Genomic DNA, 17,466 nt, shown 5'->3' with positions numbered 1-17,466 from the left:
TACATTGCTGTTAGCGCTCTAGTATTCTTATTATACCTCTATGCAGAAAACAAAAGCACAGTATCTTGTGGAGAACAGATAAACAGACAAACCTACAGTGCGCGGTGCAGTACTGGGTAATAAAACATACAAGCGTTAGTTGGCGTCCTACACTAGCTGCGTAGAGCGTATCGTTTTTTTACGCTCCCAATGAGCGTTGTTGGCTCTCTTGTTCTATTTATACTCTTTGATACTACACACTAAATACGAACACGGATTCACGTCCTTGAATGTGTTTACGCTAGCCGAGACGATCCTCCAAACGTCGGCGTTTATACAACACACCATTACAAGGGCTAACCATAGAGCTATTAAACAACTAGAGTGCTGACAAGATGGCGGGGCAATGCAGAGTTGTGTATGTGTACCATCCATAGAGGTATAATAAGAATACTAGAGCGCTAACCGCAATGTATTCGATGTTCGAAATACGCAAAACTGTGTGTGTGTACCATCCAAGTAGAGTGTATTCGAGCACACCCGGCCGCTAGTCATTTTAACATCATTTTGACCCAAGAAACATTTCATAACATCATTTTGGTCCAAGGCTCATTTCATGACGTCATCGGGTCAAATGAGGTCATTTGACTCCGATGAGTCACGTGACCCGATGTCGTCATTTAACATCATTTGACCCCGATGACCTCACGTGACCCCGATGTCGTCATTTAACATCATTTGACCCCGATGACGTCATTTGACCCCGATGACGTCACGTGACCCCGATGACGTCACGTGACCCCGATGACGTCATCACGCGTGATGACGTCATCACAAAAGGTCATTTCCACAAAACAGTCACGTAATCTAAATTCGTTTCCCGCTTGCAGCCTCTTGAGCCAATCTCGTTTTTAGCGAGTCGATTGCACTCTTCCCCTTTGCAATCGCATCTTGCTTCATCTCTTGATACTTGGTATATTCCTCGAGGATTAGTTTAAACTCTTGATCGCTAATTACATTATCCTCCAAAGCGGCGGAAACGATGCTATCGATTTCAGGTTGTCGTCATCGATACAAAACTCATTTTCAGCAATCAGTCACGTGATTACGAAATCTAGTCAGGAGTCTTGCTCAATCTTGTAATGTCCGTACGCGTAGGTAGTTATTCCGTCGTCGAGAATATACCGTTTAGTGTCTAACGGAGATAGCGACTTTTTAGTCTGATTGATCGTGTAAAGCACATGCTTGCTGCTTCGAATCGAACTCATGTCGCAATGCATATCCTCTCTACTCGTCAACACGCGCACGTAATCGTCGTGATTTAAACGGTCCCTTACGACGTATCTGGCGACTCCCTTTGCCCGCTTGACATCCAACCTCGGGTCTTGCGTCTTGATTGAATACATTTTCGGTCTGAGTCCAACAAATTCCGTCATGACGCGTCCGCCCAATTCGTCCTTCATCTTTCCTAAAACCTTTTTATTTTTCTCGCTGTACAGACGACTGCCCTCGTCATAGTTGCTCGTGTCGAACCAATCTAAATTTTCTCGCATGTCGGCGTAAACGTCCTCGGTGGCGATCTTGAGAAACAAGCTATCGGTGTCTGTGTACAAGAGCTTGACGCGATCGCCGTACGCGGGTACGAGCTTGTCGTACCAAAACTCGTACATTAAAAGCTTGCTCAGATCCAAGACGGCCGTACCGCAATAGATGGGTTTGTTGAGCTTGACCCGCGTCTTGTCCATGTGGATGGCAACGAGATCATCGTTGATATCGACAAAGCTGTTAAAGTTTGGTTTCGCAAAGAGCTTGGTTATTTTTCTAGTTTCGCTAGTTTTGCACAAATGAACGGTTTGCCTGTTGCGAACATTTTCCATAGTCTTGCCGAAAACGGAATTGTTCATCAGCTTGAAAAAGTCCTTTTCAAAGTCAGTTTTTGCCCCTTTTCTAAGCTCGGTATTCATGTCGATGTACTCGCTCATCCACGGTCTCTGCGTAAACTCGACGATGCGATGAACCTTGGTCAGCACGAGACCCTTTGCGAGATAAAACTGCAAGTTTCTATAGTGCACGACGTACTTGGTCTTGGTCATCAGATTCGGCACGAGTTTCTCGACACTCGGATTTTCGTCGCCCAGCAGGTCGTGCTGGTAGGGACTCATCCAATCGCGGCGGGGAGCGATCGTCTCGGGTGCCAGGGGGTAATCGTTTAACAGATCGTGCGTTTCTTTCGGCACCTCCAGGTCCACCTCGAGAACGTACCCCTTTCCGCCGTCGACCGTTGTCTTGAGGACCGACTTGTACTCGTCCGGATCGATCCACCTAAAGTCCGATACGGGTAACGGCTGTCTCATGGCCCACCCGTACAGATTGTTGGCATCGAGATCTAGTCCGTACGTGCTGGGTTTCGTCTCGTCGTAGTCGTCCATGTACTTGTTGTTAAACTTGCAGTATCGATGGGAAACCATGCTGATACCGCCTCTGATTCCCTTTTCGAACATCATGTGCATGTCCAAGTCGGTCATCAGCTCGAGCTCCACCCCGGTCTTGCTGAGCAGCGCGTCCCAACTGAAACCCGGCAGCGTGAAATAGTTGCACGGATCCAATCCGTACACTCGATACGCGGTAGCTCTAAAGTTTTGGAACACGTCGGCCAACAGCAAAACGTCCGTCTTGAGGTAGAGGTCGTGATAGTCGCCGAGGTTTTTACATCCAAAGTGCTCGTAAACCCTAGCGGCGTGCTCGTAGTCGTCGTCGCTCACGCCCTCGTTGCGCAGGCTGCTGTAAAATAGCTCCTTGTCGGGCAAGCCCTCCTCTCGAAACTTGTCAAACGAATCCATGTATTCGTACGGATACACGCCCTTTCTCGCGACTAGCCTCAGGTCGTCCTCGTCGTTGAAAAACGTCTCGGTGAGCTTAAACTCGTCGATCGGCAGCTTGCTAACCAGTTGAGCCAAGAGGCGTTTAGAAATTTCATCGAATCGATAAATCGCAGGTTACCTAGGCTAAAGGAAATGTACTTTTCCGTATTGCTCGGGATGCAATCGATCTTTCCCGGCATCTCTCCGAGGGCCTGCATGATCAAGTGCCCGTCGTACCCGGCCAGATTGTGGAATATCACGGGTACGGGCGTATGCTCGGTTAACCGCAACTTGAGATTGCAAACCGCGTGTGCCGCTCCGCGATACGCGTCGGTAACGTGGCAATGATCTCGCACCTTTTGCCCGTTCTTTTTCGTCATACACTCGTAGCACGTCTTGTAATTATTGTCGGGGTTTGCCTTGACCTTGATGCATTTCCGACAGTCGGCGCCGCCTGCGGCGGCGGCGTATTCCGTAAAGCCGCCTCGCTCGCAGATCCAACAGGTCGTCGCGGCCTCGTAGCCCGCCTCGTCCTCGCTCGTCATGACGCTGCGGGGGTCGACGGGTTTTCGCTTGAAAATGTCGACAATTTTATCCTTTTCGATCACGAGTCGTTCCAAAAAGGATTTTACGCACGCGCTCGCATTTTCGGTATTTGCGCTGTGCGATCCGTGTCCGACCGCTCGACCGTCGTACCTTACCACCACGTACGACCAACCGCACGGCACGTGCTTGTTGGTTCTAAACGTTTTCGGTCCGTCCTCGTCTGTCGGCACCTTTTCCAAGATGCACTCGAAATCTGCATAGATTACAAACGGCGTCTTACTTTTGTGTTGTACGTTTTTAAATTTCAACACCTTGTCTTTTTCATCGACGACTTGCACCGCCGTTATACCGTCGTTTAGACCCCTGCAATCGGGCTCGTGTTTTAACAAGCGTTCTTCCGTGCTAAAAACGTGCATGCATCGCGAGCATAAATGCTTTTTCCCGTTGTGCTTGCTGTAACCGACGAGAAGCGGGCTCATCTTTTTAATACACATGTAATGATTATCGTACAGCAAGAGATTAATCAGCGTACGCCCCACGTGCTCGCCGTCAAAGTATAGTGGATGCAAATACCCCTTACCCTCTTCTTCCCAGCCGTAAACGTTAATCTTGAGCCGAGGATTATTCTTTTCGATGATTTTAATCTGTTTGACCGGCGTGGGGAACGTGATGCCGCTCCAGTCGAGCTCGTCCAGATGTTGAGCATAATTCGAGGGTCTGTCGGTGTGACCCTTGACGGGATGAAGCGCGCTGGCAATGGCGTATTTGATGCACGAGACGTCTTTGACTTTTACGTTGACGATTGCCTTTTTATTTTTCAGCGCGTTGGGTAACGGTACGTACGTGCCACCGCGTAAGAGATTGTACCTGACAATCGCTATATCGAGATGCTCGAGATGATTTACGTGCCACCCCGATCCGTTTTCACCCCATCGCTCAATCATCGTGACTATGCGATTTACGATCCCTTCCAAATCTAATTCTATGAAAATTCTATATCTACCCGAGTGAAGGGCGAGTACGACCGTCTCTGCCTCTCGCGTCATATTTACGAGCAAAACGAGTCGATATCTGATTTCCCCGAAACGATGATTTTGTAATATTTCCTCGATACGATCCCTATATTGCAAGATTACGCGTGGATCGATAAAACGCGTCAGGTCTATCCGATGAGTTTCGTGCGTCTCGGTCGCGCGAATACGATCAAATCTAGATTGGTGGTTTAAGGGTTCCAATTCACGTTCTGCCCTTTGTTGCATTTCTCCACTTGGATTTAAAACTTGTCGTTGTTTCCCACGTTTTCGCTGCTTGCGTTTCCCGCGTTTCCCACGTTTACCACGTTTCCCACGTTTTCGCTGCTTGCGTTTCCCACGTTTCCCACGTCCCCGCTGCTCGCGTTGCTCGCGTTCCTCGCGTTCCCGTTCCTCGTGTTCCCGTTCCTCGCGTTCCCGCTCCTCGCGTTCCCGCTCCTCGCGTTCCCGCTGCTCCCGCTCGCGTTGCTTGCGTTGCTCGCGTTGCTTGCGTTGCTCGCGTTTTCGCTGCTTGCGTTGCTCGCGTTTCTCGCGTTTTCGCTGCTCGCGCTCCTCGCGTTCCTCACGTTCCCGCTGCTCGCGTTCCTCACGTTCCCGCTGCTCGCGTTCCTCACGTTTTCGCTGCTTGCGTTTCCCACGTTTCTCACGTTTTCGCTGCTTGCGTTTCCCACGTTCTCGATTGTTGAATAGACTCATTTTTAATAAATAGCTCATTCCCTTAAGTCAGAATCAAAATTGCAAATACGTCGATAGAGGGCGCACGTCAGTTTAAAGATTACGAAATACAATTGTATTTCGCAATTCACTGGGTCGTAACCACTTTACGAGGACGTCCTGGTCGACGTTTGGGTGCACACTTTTTACACTCACCGTTAATTGTAACCTTGCATCCTATACCGCATACGTTACACGGAAATATCTTGCTATTGTGTATTATCCTATACTTGTGATAGGCGCAATACCCCTTGAGGTGATCGGGTAGCGAGTCTTGATCTCGATGAATAATCTTGCGACATAGTTCGGTCGAACCCATCTTGAGATAACGACAACCGTCATCACCCTCATCGCGTCGACTAGGCGATCGACGCTTCAAGAGTATCGCGTTGCTTACAACTTGTCCACCGCATCTATAGCAAATACTGTGTAGTATAGTCCTACAACCCTTACCACATTTTTCGCACGAAACCGTACCCCCACCTCGCACGATACTAAACTTGTGACCGCGGCAATATCCGCGTAGATGCTCGGGTAGCGAGTCTTGATGTTTCAATATCGCTTTTCCACACAATTCGGTCGAACCCATCCTGATCCAACGACAAGTATTTTGAATCATTTTTATTACAACGCGTTTTTCCCCTTAATCCATTTTCATTTAGGTGGTAATTGCGTGTCGATGGGAACGACCAACAATTCTTCTCGTACAAAACTCCTCGGTACGCCTCGTAAAAAATACAAGACGGGTTGTTGAGGTTTGATCATGACGTTTCGCACGTCGTACGTATCGATACTCCATATCGGATCGGTAGCTCTGCGTCTTTCACCCCCTTCCAATTCTCCGGGTCTGTACAGGTATCGTACGCGCAAGCTCGAATCCAAGACTCGCTCGTCCAATCCGACGGGTCGATTATACTTGGGCTCGTATTTAATTTCGGCTCGCCTACGTACAGCCTCGTCGGGGCCTTGAGCGTTCAACTCGTTCAAAACGGGTTTCAGATTTTCCACCCATTCCGCGTTACGTTTCGTCGGATCCAACATTTCTCGAGCATACTGATGCGGAAACAGTTTGACGGCAAGAGTCTTGTTGAACCTTTCTACGATTCCTTGCGATTTGTGATTACCGGGTACTCCCACGCTCACGCGTACGTTATGCCCCTTCATGACTTTTAACGTTTCACCTTTAAATTCGCTGCCCGAATCGACTTGCAACGTTTCGGGCCACGTCAACTTGCGAGCGTAAATCTTACTAAAGGCTCGTGCAACCTCTGGCGAGTTTTTGGTCGTCAACGGTTCCGCTTCCTTGTATCTACTCGCCACGTCGACGACCGTCAAGGCGTACTTGTACGTTTTTCCTCTGTACCTATCGTGCGGTAAAAAGAGTAGGTCAGCTTGATGGACTTGGTTTACCGAGACGCTTTGCCTCGTCGGTACGCTCGGTACGTGTTTGGGCGGCGGTAGATAAATTTGCCACATGCTCTGCTTAAACAACCACTCTTTAACGACGTCTCGCGATATCCTCGTCTTGCTGACGAGTTGTTCGATGGCACCTCACCCTGCCATAAATGTTGGGGAGCGTAGTATACACGTTCGAGTTGCCGTATTTCACGTTTCGTACTCATATTTACAAATATTGCAAATATTTTATAAATATTTTACAGACACGTACGCGATAATGCTCAATACGACGATCAATCCGACCAGCTCCGCATCTTGCTGCGATTCGCTAGGCGAATAAAAGTCGGACAGCTGCGGTTCTCGCTCGAGTTGCAGGTTATCGTTCGATCCGCCCATTCTATAGTATTCTCTCATTGCAGATTCAACGTCCGAAAAGGTTCCTTGGGCATGCTGCTCGCGTCCAAGTTTTTCGTTGATGTAATCGAGTTGCGAGGCTCGTTTTTTGCTCCACGAATCTCGAGCCTGAGACAATTGTTCCAAGGCTAAATCGTGCCGTTTGCGTTCCGCGTCGCCGCCGCTCATGCGACTGAATAAAAAGTTGCTTCCGCTAAAAGCTAGGGCGTTTACGGCCGCACCACCAACCATCATTGCTACGGTTGCCATTTTTTAATTATAGTATTTATTTTATAATCTTATCGGGAATGTAGCCGTTGGCCACCAGCATGTCCTTGGTCAGCGTCGAAGCCGCTATCAGACCCGCGAGCTTTGCCGTATCGACGACGGTCAGCTTGTCTACGAGCGGTGCTTTGCTTCCCACCACCTTCTTCAGTATCATTACGTAACTGACCGTCAACGTAGACACGATCGCTCCGCTGTACAAGCTGTTTACAATTACTTTTGTATCGATGCCACTCATACTTTTTTAAGCAAGAGAGATTTTTAATTACATTTCAAACGGATCTGGCTTGACCGGCTTGGGCGGCTTGGGCGGTGTCGGTGCCGGTGCCGGCGGTGGCGGTGCCGGTGCCGGCGGTGTCGGTGCCGGTGCCGGCGGCTTCCTAACCGGAGTGGATGCACTTGGCTTGGTAAATGCATCGTAGACTAGATACCCCAACGCGACAAGCGTCAGATACGGAAGGCAACTCGAAAACGACACGTTGACGACGCTCGATACGTCCGAGGCTTGACGTCGTTTCTCGGCAATTGCTTTACCGGCCGCAACTCGCTTGGGATTCTTGCTCGTGACTTGGGTAATTGTTTCGTCCATTTATTAAATGTCGGTAATTTTTTTACTCGGTAATTACACGGTAAAATTACTCGGGCAGGTCGGTAATCGTAGACGCCTCAGACGACGTAGACACCTCAGGTGCCACCGGGGCCGATTGATCGTTTAAAATCGGTGCCTGCGGCGTCTGCGGCGTAGGCGTCGTAGACGCCGTAGACGCCGTTGGCGTCGTCGATCGTTCGTATTTCACGTGTCTTGCCGTGTGCATCGCGACCGAAATCGGCGCGAGCCACGCTCCAAATTTATAATAGAGCTCGCACGCAACGGGATTCAACGCTTCCATCAAGAACCGATCGTTTTCGAGATCATTGCCGAGTTGCTCGGTCGAATCGATCGGAAGTATATAACCGATAGTCTTGCTGTACATGTGAATCACGCTACTACCGAGCGATTTTGTCACGTCGCTACCCTTTTTAGATTCTAGCATCGCGTACAACTTGGAAATTTCCGACTCGGGCATGCGCTCGATTTGCTCTACGGTATATTCTTGTCCAAAGTAGTATTGCGCGTTACCTCCGCCCACGACAGACTTTATTCGATCTTTTAGCTCGTCGGAAATGTCTCGAGCTTGCTCGGGCGTAAGAGATTGAGAGCGAGACGAAAACGTCTTTTCTGCCGGCTCGACCTTCTTTGACGCGGTTGACGCGGTCTTTTTGGGTCTGCGCTTTTTCTTTGCGGGCGGGTCGTGGACGGCGTCGCCTGCGGCGACGGTCTTGGATTCGAGCTCTGCGTGCGCTTGCATCTCGTGCGTTATGTCGGTCATTTTAATAAATGTAAATATATTTTATCCGATGTGAATTCCCCAACGGGTCGGTCTATCGCATTTCAACAGTAATTTGCTAAAACACGTCGTGTCGATCTTGTCTTTGATGCGTTTTTTCTCGTCTGCATCTTTTATCACGTCATTCTCTCGCAGGCAATCGTAAAAACTGTCTCTGTCTTTGCAGAAAAAGAGCGCGACCCATCGAACCTGTTCTCTAAAATCTTTGAGAATGGAATTGTACTTTTGGGTGAGAATCCAAACGGATTTTTTGTGGTGTCGACCTGAAAAGGCTAGCGTCGACAGCGTCTGCTGCTTTCTCTTCATGTCCTTGTTGCTGCTGCAATCATCGATCACGAACAGCGTCTCGGCACCGTCGTTAAACTTGCTGCAGAGATGCGTCAGACAATCGTCCAGAGACTCGCCGGGGTCGATCGAAAAGACGTTTTCGTCTCGCTCTATCCACGCACGTCTATAACTCGAGTTGACGTTAAACGTCGGACAGATAAATACAATGTTTTTAAAGTAATCCTTGTATTCCGTCTCGAGCAGATTCAACGCGTAGACCGTCTTGCCGCAATTTGTTGCTCCGACGATCAGAGCGCAGTGTGCCTCTTTTGGAAACATATTTTTATATACCGGCCTTAATAGTTTACTCCGACGAGTCTGTTTCCTTCTATGTTTAGCTGGGCGTCTGCGACGATAAAGACGTAGCAATCTAGCGGCGCCGCCATCTCCGCGTCTCGCGTCAGCTGCAGTTTCAGCCCGCCGGAATCGGCGTCGATCTTTCTACCCGTTCCGTGCAAGGTATTATCCGAAATGGCTCTGAGGTCAACCCAGAGGCCATAGTGATCCGTCAGATATCTCCTTTGCGTCATGTTGGTGAAATGAGTCGCCTTGCAGGCTTGATTGCAAAAGTGTTTGCGAATCTCTTCGTAATTTCTGTAGGGCATCATTCCGCGGGCATAAATTTCGTTGGATGACCCGTCGATCGTAATGCTACATTCCTTGATTTTTGGGTTGTAAAACTTTTCGGGGTCGTGTCCAAAATCAGCCTCTCGTTCCTTAAACAGCAAAAGCACGCCTTTGATGGATCTGGCTGCCGTGTTTAGAGTAATGTTCCAGATTGTTTGATCCTTGTTTAAGACATCTTTGTGGTGCATCAACACTCTGTCAAAGAGTATTACAGATTTATCCTGATATTTCATCCTAGTCTGACGAGAAATCCCCTCACTTTTTATAATCTCGTACTCGAGAACGATTCCCTCCAATTTAAAGGTCGCAGCAGCGTCGCTAGTCCTGAGCACGTCCTTTGCGTTTCTAAACGTTATTTCGTACTCGAGTCGATCGTGTAACATCTTTTGGTTGAAGGGCATGTGGTCGGTCAGTAACTCAAAGTCGAGAGGGATGCAAAATCTGTTACCGTACGCTTCACCAACGGCCACGTCGTTAAGGGCGTTGGGAACGTCGTTTGTTACAGCTACTACCTTGTCGCCGGCGTTTACGCGTATTTTTCGTTCGTTTTCGCTAGCGATACCTTGATACGAACCGTTACGACGTTCGTAAACCGACTTCCACAAGTCCTTGTAACAATTGTACACGTCGTAATCGACGAGGGTAAAAACTTCCTTTCCTTCCAGAGTTATACGTACTTTCTCGACGATCGATCTGCCGATGTTGTTGACGATCGTTCGATCCGCGTCCGCGCTCGAGGTTAAAACTAGATTAAAGGCGAGTCGAGCCGTACCCGGAACTATAGCGTCGGCGTCGCCGAGATCCGGAAATCTGACTCGCAGGACGTCGCCGGGGCCGGCTTCGTTTATCTGATTCATGACCGTGGTAAAGACGCGTCTGTCGTTCCTGTGATCGGTATTTTTGGTCTTGATCGATCTATTGGCGCTTATTTCGTGATACATTTTTTATACGGCAACTTTTTTTAATCCGTTAATTGTTTGCGCTCTATAATAAAATGGAAGAATATATACCCATGAACGAAATTGGTGAGCAGGATTACACTAGCGAAAGTCGCGTCGATGAGGATTGGAAGGATGAAAACGAAGCGAGCGGAGGAGTCCGAGACATCGAGACTGAAATTACCGATACCCCTTCTCGAGCAGCCTCGCTCAATCGAATGGGAGTGGACTACCACCTCGAACAGTTTAAAAAGTTTATCGTCGGGAACGAACGGTATAACGGAGCGGTAATTCCATCGGACTACATACGCTTCGAAAAAGATGACTTTAGACTTAACGTTAAAGGTGACTTGGAATTTAGAAAGGTGGATGGAACGTGGGTTAGGCTGAATGCAAAACGTTCCAACGCTTTTATTAAATTCTCAACCCCCAGAGAGAATTCCCAAGGTGAGCAAGTAAAACTAAATAAAAAAGATGTAGAAAAATTTATCAAGCCTGAATGGCGGGTAATCACGTTTGAAATGGAGGGGCTCGGCCTGCCGCCACCTCCGCCAAACATAATGCCGGAAGAGATGCTCGATTTAACCGGCCGGACGATAGATCGAACATCATCCTTTATCGAGGCCGTGAACGAGGAGGCTGGCGAGGATACTGCAGGTGGGGGGGTTGCCCGAGAGATGCAAACGGATATCGAGGCTAGAGAGATTGCTGCTATTATGAAAGCAATGACTACGGTCAAAGAGCAACTCGCACTTTCTCTGGCAAAACTCGGAAAGATTGACGATAAAATAGCGGAGCTCAAACGAGAAAGGGCTGAGATGGCCGAACTAGGCTCAACGACCCAAGAGCTGAAACAACTCGACGATCGGTTACGAGACTTGCAAACGGAAAGGGAAGCTAGATTGCAAGTTGTAGAAATTAATACGGATAGGGCAAAGAGTCAAGTCAGGGAGATACAAGGTACCATCGGTAGAATGTTGGGTGACGATTTACGGCTGAGAGATAGATTAAGGATTCTGTTTCGCGAGCAAGGAATAACCATCGTCAGCATCATCACGGCTTTGGGCTCGATCATTGCGTCGTTGATTGCGATATTTACCGGCGGAAACTCGACCGTGGTTCCCGATCCCGAACCGACTCCGGGTCCCGGCCCGAACCCCAAACCAACACCGGACCCCGAGAAACCCGACGGATGGATTAAAAAACACCTGAAAAACTTTGCCGAGATCCTGAAAAAGCTCGGCGATAAGGCTCTTTTAACGTTACCCGGAATTATCGGGGCTGTTGTAAGCTTTCTGCTAAAAACAGCCGGTAGCGCCGTAAGCTTTGTGGCCGACCGCGTCTGGTTGCTGATTCTGACCGTTGTCGGAATCGCTTACAATTATCTGACGCCAAAGGTGGAAACGCCTCCGGCGTCGACATCAAAGGTGGAAACTAGCTCCAAACCCTCGTCAGCTCGTAAACGAAAAAAGTAACGACTGCGAAACCAATCACCATCGAAACTTTGGCGGATTCGTGCTCGGAGAGCTTTGGAGGCTGACCGGTAGACGCCTGCAGCGTAGGCACCGCAGGTACCTCAGGTACCGTCGGGGTCGGCGTAGGCGCCGTCGGGGTCGTGGTCGGGGTCGGAACCGTAGACGCCTGCAGCGTCGTGGTCGGGACAGGCGTCGTGGTCGGAACGGTAGGCGTTAGAGTCGGAACCGCAGACGGTGTCGGAGACGGGGCAGGCGTCGGGGTCGCCGCCTTAGGTAGCGGTTCGACTGGTCTTGATTCGGGTTCGTTTATGTCGTTTAATCCTAATTGTTGCGAGTTTTGCTCTGCAATTAAGATTTTATTGTTGTAGTCGGTCGTCGTGGTGATTCTCAGTTCCATGTCGGCCGGACACATGTAGAGATTGTATCCGAGTACGTAGTTGACTTGGGATCTCGCAAATCGCAAGACGTCTTGATACCTCGCTATCGAGTCTGGAATGTCTACCGGACTGTTTATCGCATCCTCGACGTTGACTAAAAACTGTTTTTGGGCGTTGAGCCCCGTTCCTCGAGCGAGAATCGACGTACGCGTCGTTGCCTGCGCTCCGAGAATAGCCCACACGTAGGTTCGAACCGAATCGTTGAGTCTCGTTACTCCGGCCCGAGTGAAACCTCGTGATTTATCCAATATAAAAGCCTTGTAAGAGACGCCGGTCTGTTGATAATAGTCTATCGTGAGTCGACCTCTAACCGTGTGATCAACCATATTTCCGTATCCATAGTCTCCGCCGGTCGAGCGGGATCTCGCAACGTGCCAGTTGGTGTTGGTCGGAACTTGGAATTCGTTGCAGATTCTTTCGTAAGCCGTCATGTCAATGTTGTTTTCGTACGGATCAAAGTATCTGTCTGTCGGAATCGGGCAAGACATTTCCTGTAAAATTCGTCTGGTTACGTAATAGACGTGAAACTTGTAAAACTTGCGTCTGAGGTACGGGCCTTGGTTCTTGATGTGGTCCCCGTAGGAAACTCCGCAACCCGTCGTAGCGCACCAGAGGGCGAAATTTAGCTGGTTCTGAAAAAAACCCATAGTCTTTTCCCTCCAAGCTATATCGAGTTTTTGCTGCCAGAACCCTCGGGTTCGATCGCTCGATATGTCACCCCACCTGGATTTTACTTGGTCGGGCGTGATCCTGATCAGGTAGTTGGCAAAATTTTCGGGTCGATTCAGCCGAGACGGCCCGAGTGGAGTTTCATGTAAATGTTTCGTACGGAAAAAAAAATCGCTACCCGTATTTTGAAACTCGAGCGTTGCGGTGTATGGGCGTAATGTACACGATTTTAATTCTTTTTAATGTTTGAATAAGATGCTCTACTTGGCTTCTTTTTGGCTACGACAGTTTAATAATTTGTCATTATTAATACTAATTATCATTAATGAAATAATATTCAGTCAGAGGGCTTATTTATGGTAATAATATGTATGCTAAGCCTGAAGGTGGCGCTTTACTACGGCAGCCATCTTGGATGGTACACATACACAACTCTGCATTGCTCCGCCATCTTGTCAGCACTCTAGTTGTTTAATAGCTCTATGGTTTTCTGCTTACTGAGTTTATAGCGGGCGTACTTCTACCGCGCTGCGCAGCGCTGCACTGGGTAATAAAAAGAATATACAACCGTTAGTTGGCGTCCTACACAGGCATGACGTTTTTACGAACGGGACTTTGCTCTCTTGTTCTATTTATACTCTTTGGTAGTATAAACACAGCCTATGTGAAAATATATTTCCGTGCTCGTGACCGTTTATCGAATCAATGACTTAGCATCGACCAATCGACGTCAAGATCAAAGATCATACCCTTCGATTCAGTGGTGTTTTATACTCCTAGAATTTACATGAAGTGACAGAAAAATATAGGCTAAGAGATAGCGTGTTTGTATTTAATAGTACAACTTTGGTTTCGTTTCAACTGTTTCTATCATTTTCTAAAAGCAGCCGACTGACGTGGTGCTGAGGTTTAGAACCCTCAAAAAGGCGAAGAAAGCTTATCACCGCGAGAATCAATTGTGGATAATATTATGATTTATATCAAGTTTATTAATTTGATGTGTGTTCTCATATACACCAGCCATCAATCGGGAACTGTCAGCAGTATATCTTTGGTTTCTGGAGCGGAAGATGCTCATGTCGCCATTGGTACAGATGTCATCTTAAAATGTGGTGAAATAACTTATATAAATTTCAACACAATACATTGGGTGAAATATGTCGGCACTAACACTATAATTATTAGCACTAATCAAGCTATTGGACAGGAAAGTTATGGAAGATTTGCTATAGTTCCTGGTTCGTATAATTTGAATATTTCCAACGTCCAGCCATCTGATTCTGGCGAATACGAGTGTCTCTATGATAATGGGAGATTTAATCGGTTTGATCCACGCGCTAATGCAACGTTAAATGTTAATCCACAATCTGTAGGCCTACACTGTTTAATAGTAAGAGACGATGTTCAACTTATATCGAAGACACAATTTGTTTACGTAGGTGAGTCAATCATATTCCATTGTTCTTCAAAAGGACACGGAAGTACACCACCGATTCTTAACATCACAAAATCTGATGTTGATGTCCCTGAATATATAACTGAAGACGTTTTGGATCAGAAAGTGGAATCTAAAGAGTTAATTGAAAAGAATGATACTGAGCTAAGATGCTCTGCTAAAAGCGAAGCTCTGGACAAGCCCTTAGTTTGTGAAATCAAACTAATTGCACTATTCCCTGTAGTTGCGATAGAGCCAAAATCAACATCAGTAGGCCTACTTGAATCTACTAATGTTTCGTTCCAGTGCTCTGGAAGCAGTTTTAGAACAGATGATCTCTCCTATGAATGGCAGATCTTACCAGATATTCCCGGAGAAGTTGTTAATTTTACAAGTTCAACTTTGAAGATCACAGACCTTGGTAAAAATATTCAGTCTGGAATCGAAAAATTATATAAGGTGACGTGTTTTGTGAAAGAGGGTCAAATGGTCTGGAATGCATCTAGCAGTTTGAGTTTGTCTGCGGCATTACCGAAGCAGTCGTCGAAAGACGAACAGGAAATGTCCATAATCGTCCCTCTCATTATTTCACCCATAGCGGCAGTCTTAGTATTGTGTGCTGTTTTTCTGCTAATTCGATACCGAAAAAAACATACTCAGCTCACATCAAATTCACCCATATACGAAAGTGCAGATGATCATACAGAATGTAAACATTTGCAAAAACCTTGCGAGAGTAAAGTTAACGATTATCGAGAACCGATTATCATGTCAGGCGATTCTGCCACTTTTTGCAAAAACCAATTAAACAACATTGATGAAGAATCCAGTAATCATTATGATGTTATTGGTCAAGCAAATGTATATACAGATCCTATTTACGAGAACAATGCTATAGGGCGCAAGAACCGTAGGAAATTAAGTGGTGTCAATTAAAAAATAGCAAAGAAAATCTCCGATCGAACTAACTGTTAAATTCTGTATTTATTAATGTAAACATCGATTTAATGGCCATTGACGGATCCAGGAATTCGAAATAGTAGGTGGCAAGGAGGGACTTTCACAGATAGAGGGTCCACCCACCTAGAGGCCCCATGTGGTGGGAAAAATTGGAAAATCTATTAGTATGGCACCTTATGGTCGGAAATTAAACTCTCATACTTAAATTAGATTTTTTTTCTCCCGTGCCAGCTCAGCCCCTTGAATCCGCTACTTATGACTATCTTAATAGGATCCGCATCACTGTAAATATAATAAAAAGATAATTGTTCTTGTTTTATACAATTTTATTTAAAAGTGAGATCGATATGTATATATATATATATATATAATTATAATTATTACATTATTGTGCAATGGAGTGTATCTGGTGGTATTTGAATCTGTTCAACCATAAAGCCTCCATGATCCAATGGTTATGACGCTCGCCTTAACAGTGAGAGTTCGCAGGGTCGAGTCCCACCAGGGGCATTTTATTACACAATTTCTTTATATAAGATATATAACTCATTTCTGTATGTATGTATGTATGTGTATATATATATATGTGGATGTGTAGGTATGATGCGTGTATGTATATTTTTATATTTTTTTATATGTTTTTATTGCAATCTTGTTTTAATTTCCTTGTTATGCGATGAATTTTTATGAAAACATTTTTTAAGTTGCATTTTTTATATTCTTTATTGTCTATCTTTCTTTTAATTATTGGAAAATTCTGAGAATTATACTTTATATCATATAATTTCATATTATTGTGTTAACTTATTTCTGTTTTTGTGGATTATAACAAGCTTGTGAGCTATAGCGATATTAATTGCTTTTGGTAATCCCTGCCTCATTTAGGCCTACGCAGTTTTTCTGTAATTTCAGTTTTGGTTAAATTTTGCTTTATTTTACTGTATGTACCCATTGTATTGTGATTTTATGAAGGCTAAATAAAGAATGAGTGGATTAATCAACCTTCATGGGATTACCCAGCATGCAACAAGAGGCCTACTTGCCTCGTAAAATTCCAAAGGTGATTATGAGGGTAACCACCTTGTTCATGAGTTATGATGTCATGCACATAATTTTTCTGGCTGCTTACCGCATGTAAATACAATACATTGTCTATAATAAATCATTTGGAAAATACGTGAATCGTTTCCGTGATCTGATCGCAAGTAATAAGATGAGAAATAAACATGAGAACCAGTGATTCCGATTATATTGTATCTACCTACCTCTTCCTTTCTTATTAAAAAAATTTAAAAATGTGTTAATTATAGGATTTTTTTTTTATTTAAAGAGGATAATTTAAAAGAAAACCTTGCAAGTTAATAGTCTCCCTGTCGTGGGTACCAATTCCCTGTCGGAGGTACCAGCCCCCTGTCTGGGAAGAGCTGCCACCACTGCACCACATACGATCGCAATAGTATACAACACCTCGCACATACGGTAGCACTGCACGCACTAAACAGTTTTTAATCCCTAAAATTTGACAGCGAAGGAAAGCATGCTTGAGTACTTTCGGCGCTCGATATTTGACTTTTCCCTGACGACCTCGCTGGAAATTGCCCGACAGGTGGTCCAAGTAGGGCTCCAGAGATGTCCCCAATGGTGGTGTCCTTTTCCCCCCACACAGAAAGTCTAATGTCTCTTTACACACATGGGTATAGACGAAGACTTGGGGACTGGACAATATCCCAAGCCGGAAATATCTCATGGCCGGCGGAACCGGGGGGGGGAGGCGAGGGGCCCAGGCACCCCCCAACTTTTTGGTAGAAAATATATAATGTCTGGAGATTTTTGTATGATCGAAAAGAAACGCAAGAAAAGAAAGAGGGAAGAAGGAGGAGATGGAGCTCTTATACACATCTAGATGTGTATAAGAGACAGGATAGAGGGTCCACCCACCTAGAGGCCCCATGTGGTGGGAAAAATTGGAAAATCTATTAGGGCCCAGACACCCCCAACTTTTT

At 46.3% G+C, this 17,466-nt stretch overlaps 1 protein-coding gene across 1 annotated transcript; it reads right to left on the bottom strand.

Moving 5' to 3' along the window:
* Window positions 1-1,097: 1,097 nt before the first annotated feature.
* Window positions 1,098-2,819, bottom strand: LOC117120319. The gene has a single exon (XM_033265341.1). The coding sequence runs from the start codon at window positions 2,817-2,819 to the stop codon at window positions 1,098-1,100; it is 1,722 nt and encodes a 573-aa protein (XP_033121232.1).
* Window positions 2,820-17,466: the final 14,647 nt, after the last annotated feature.

The sequence above is a fragment of the Anneissia japonica genome, unplaced genomic scaffold (assembly GCF_011630105.1).
Source record: "Anneissia japonica isolate Jap-2015-1 unplaced genomic scaffold, ASM1163010v1 scaffold250_len512249_cov173, whole genome shotgun sequence".
Taxonomy (NCBI): domain Eukaryota; kingdom Metazoa; phylum Echinodermata; class Crinoidea; order Comatulida; family Comatulidae; genus Anneissia; species Anneissia japonica.
Note: the sequence above shows the minus strand (reverse complement) of the source record. Positions and strands in the feature narration are given on the sequence as shown.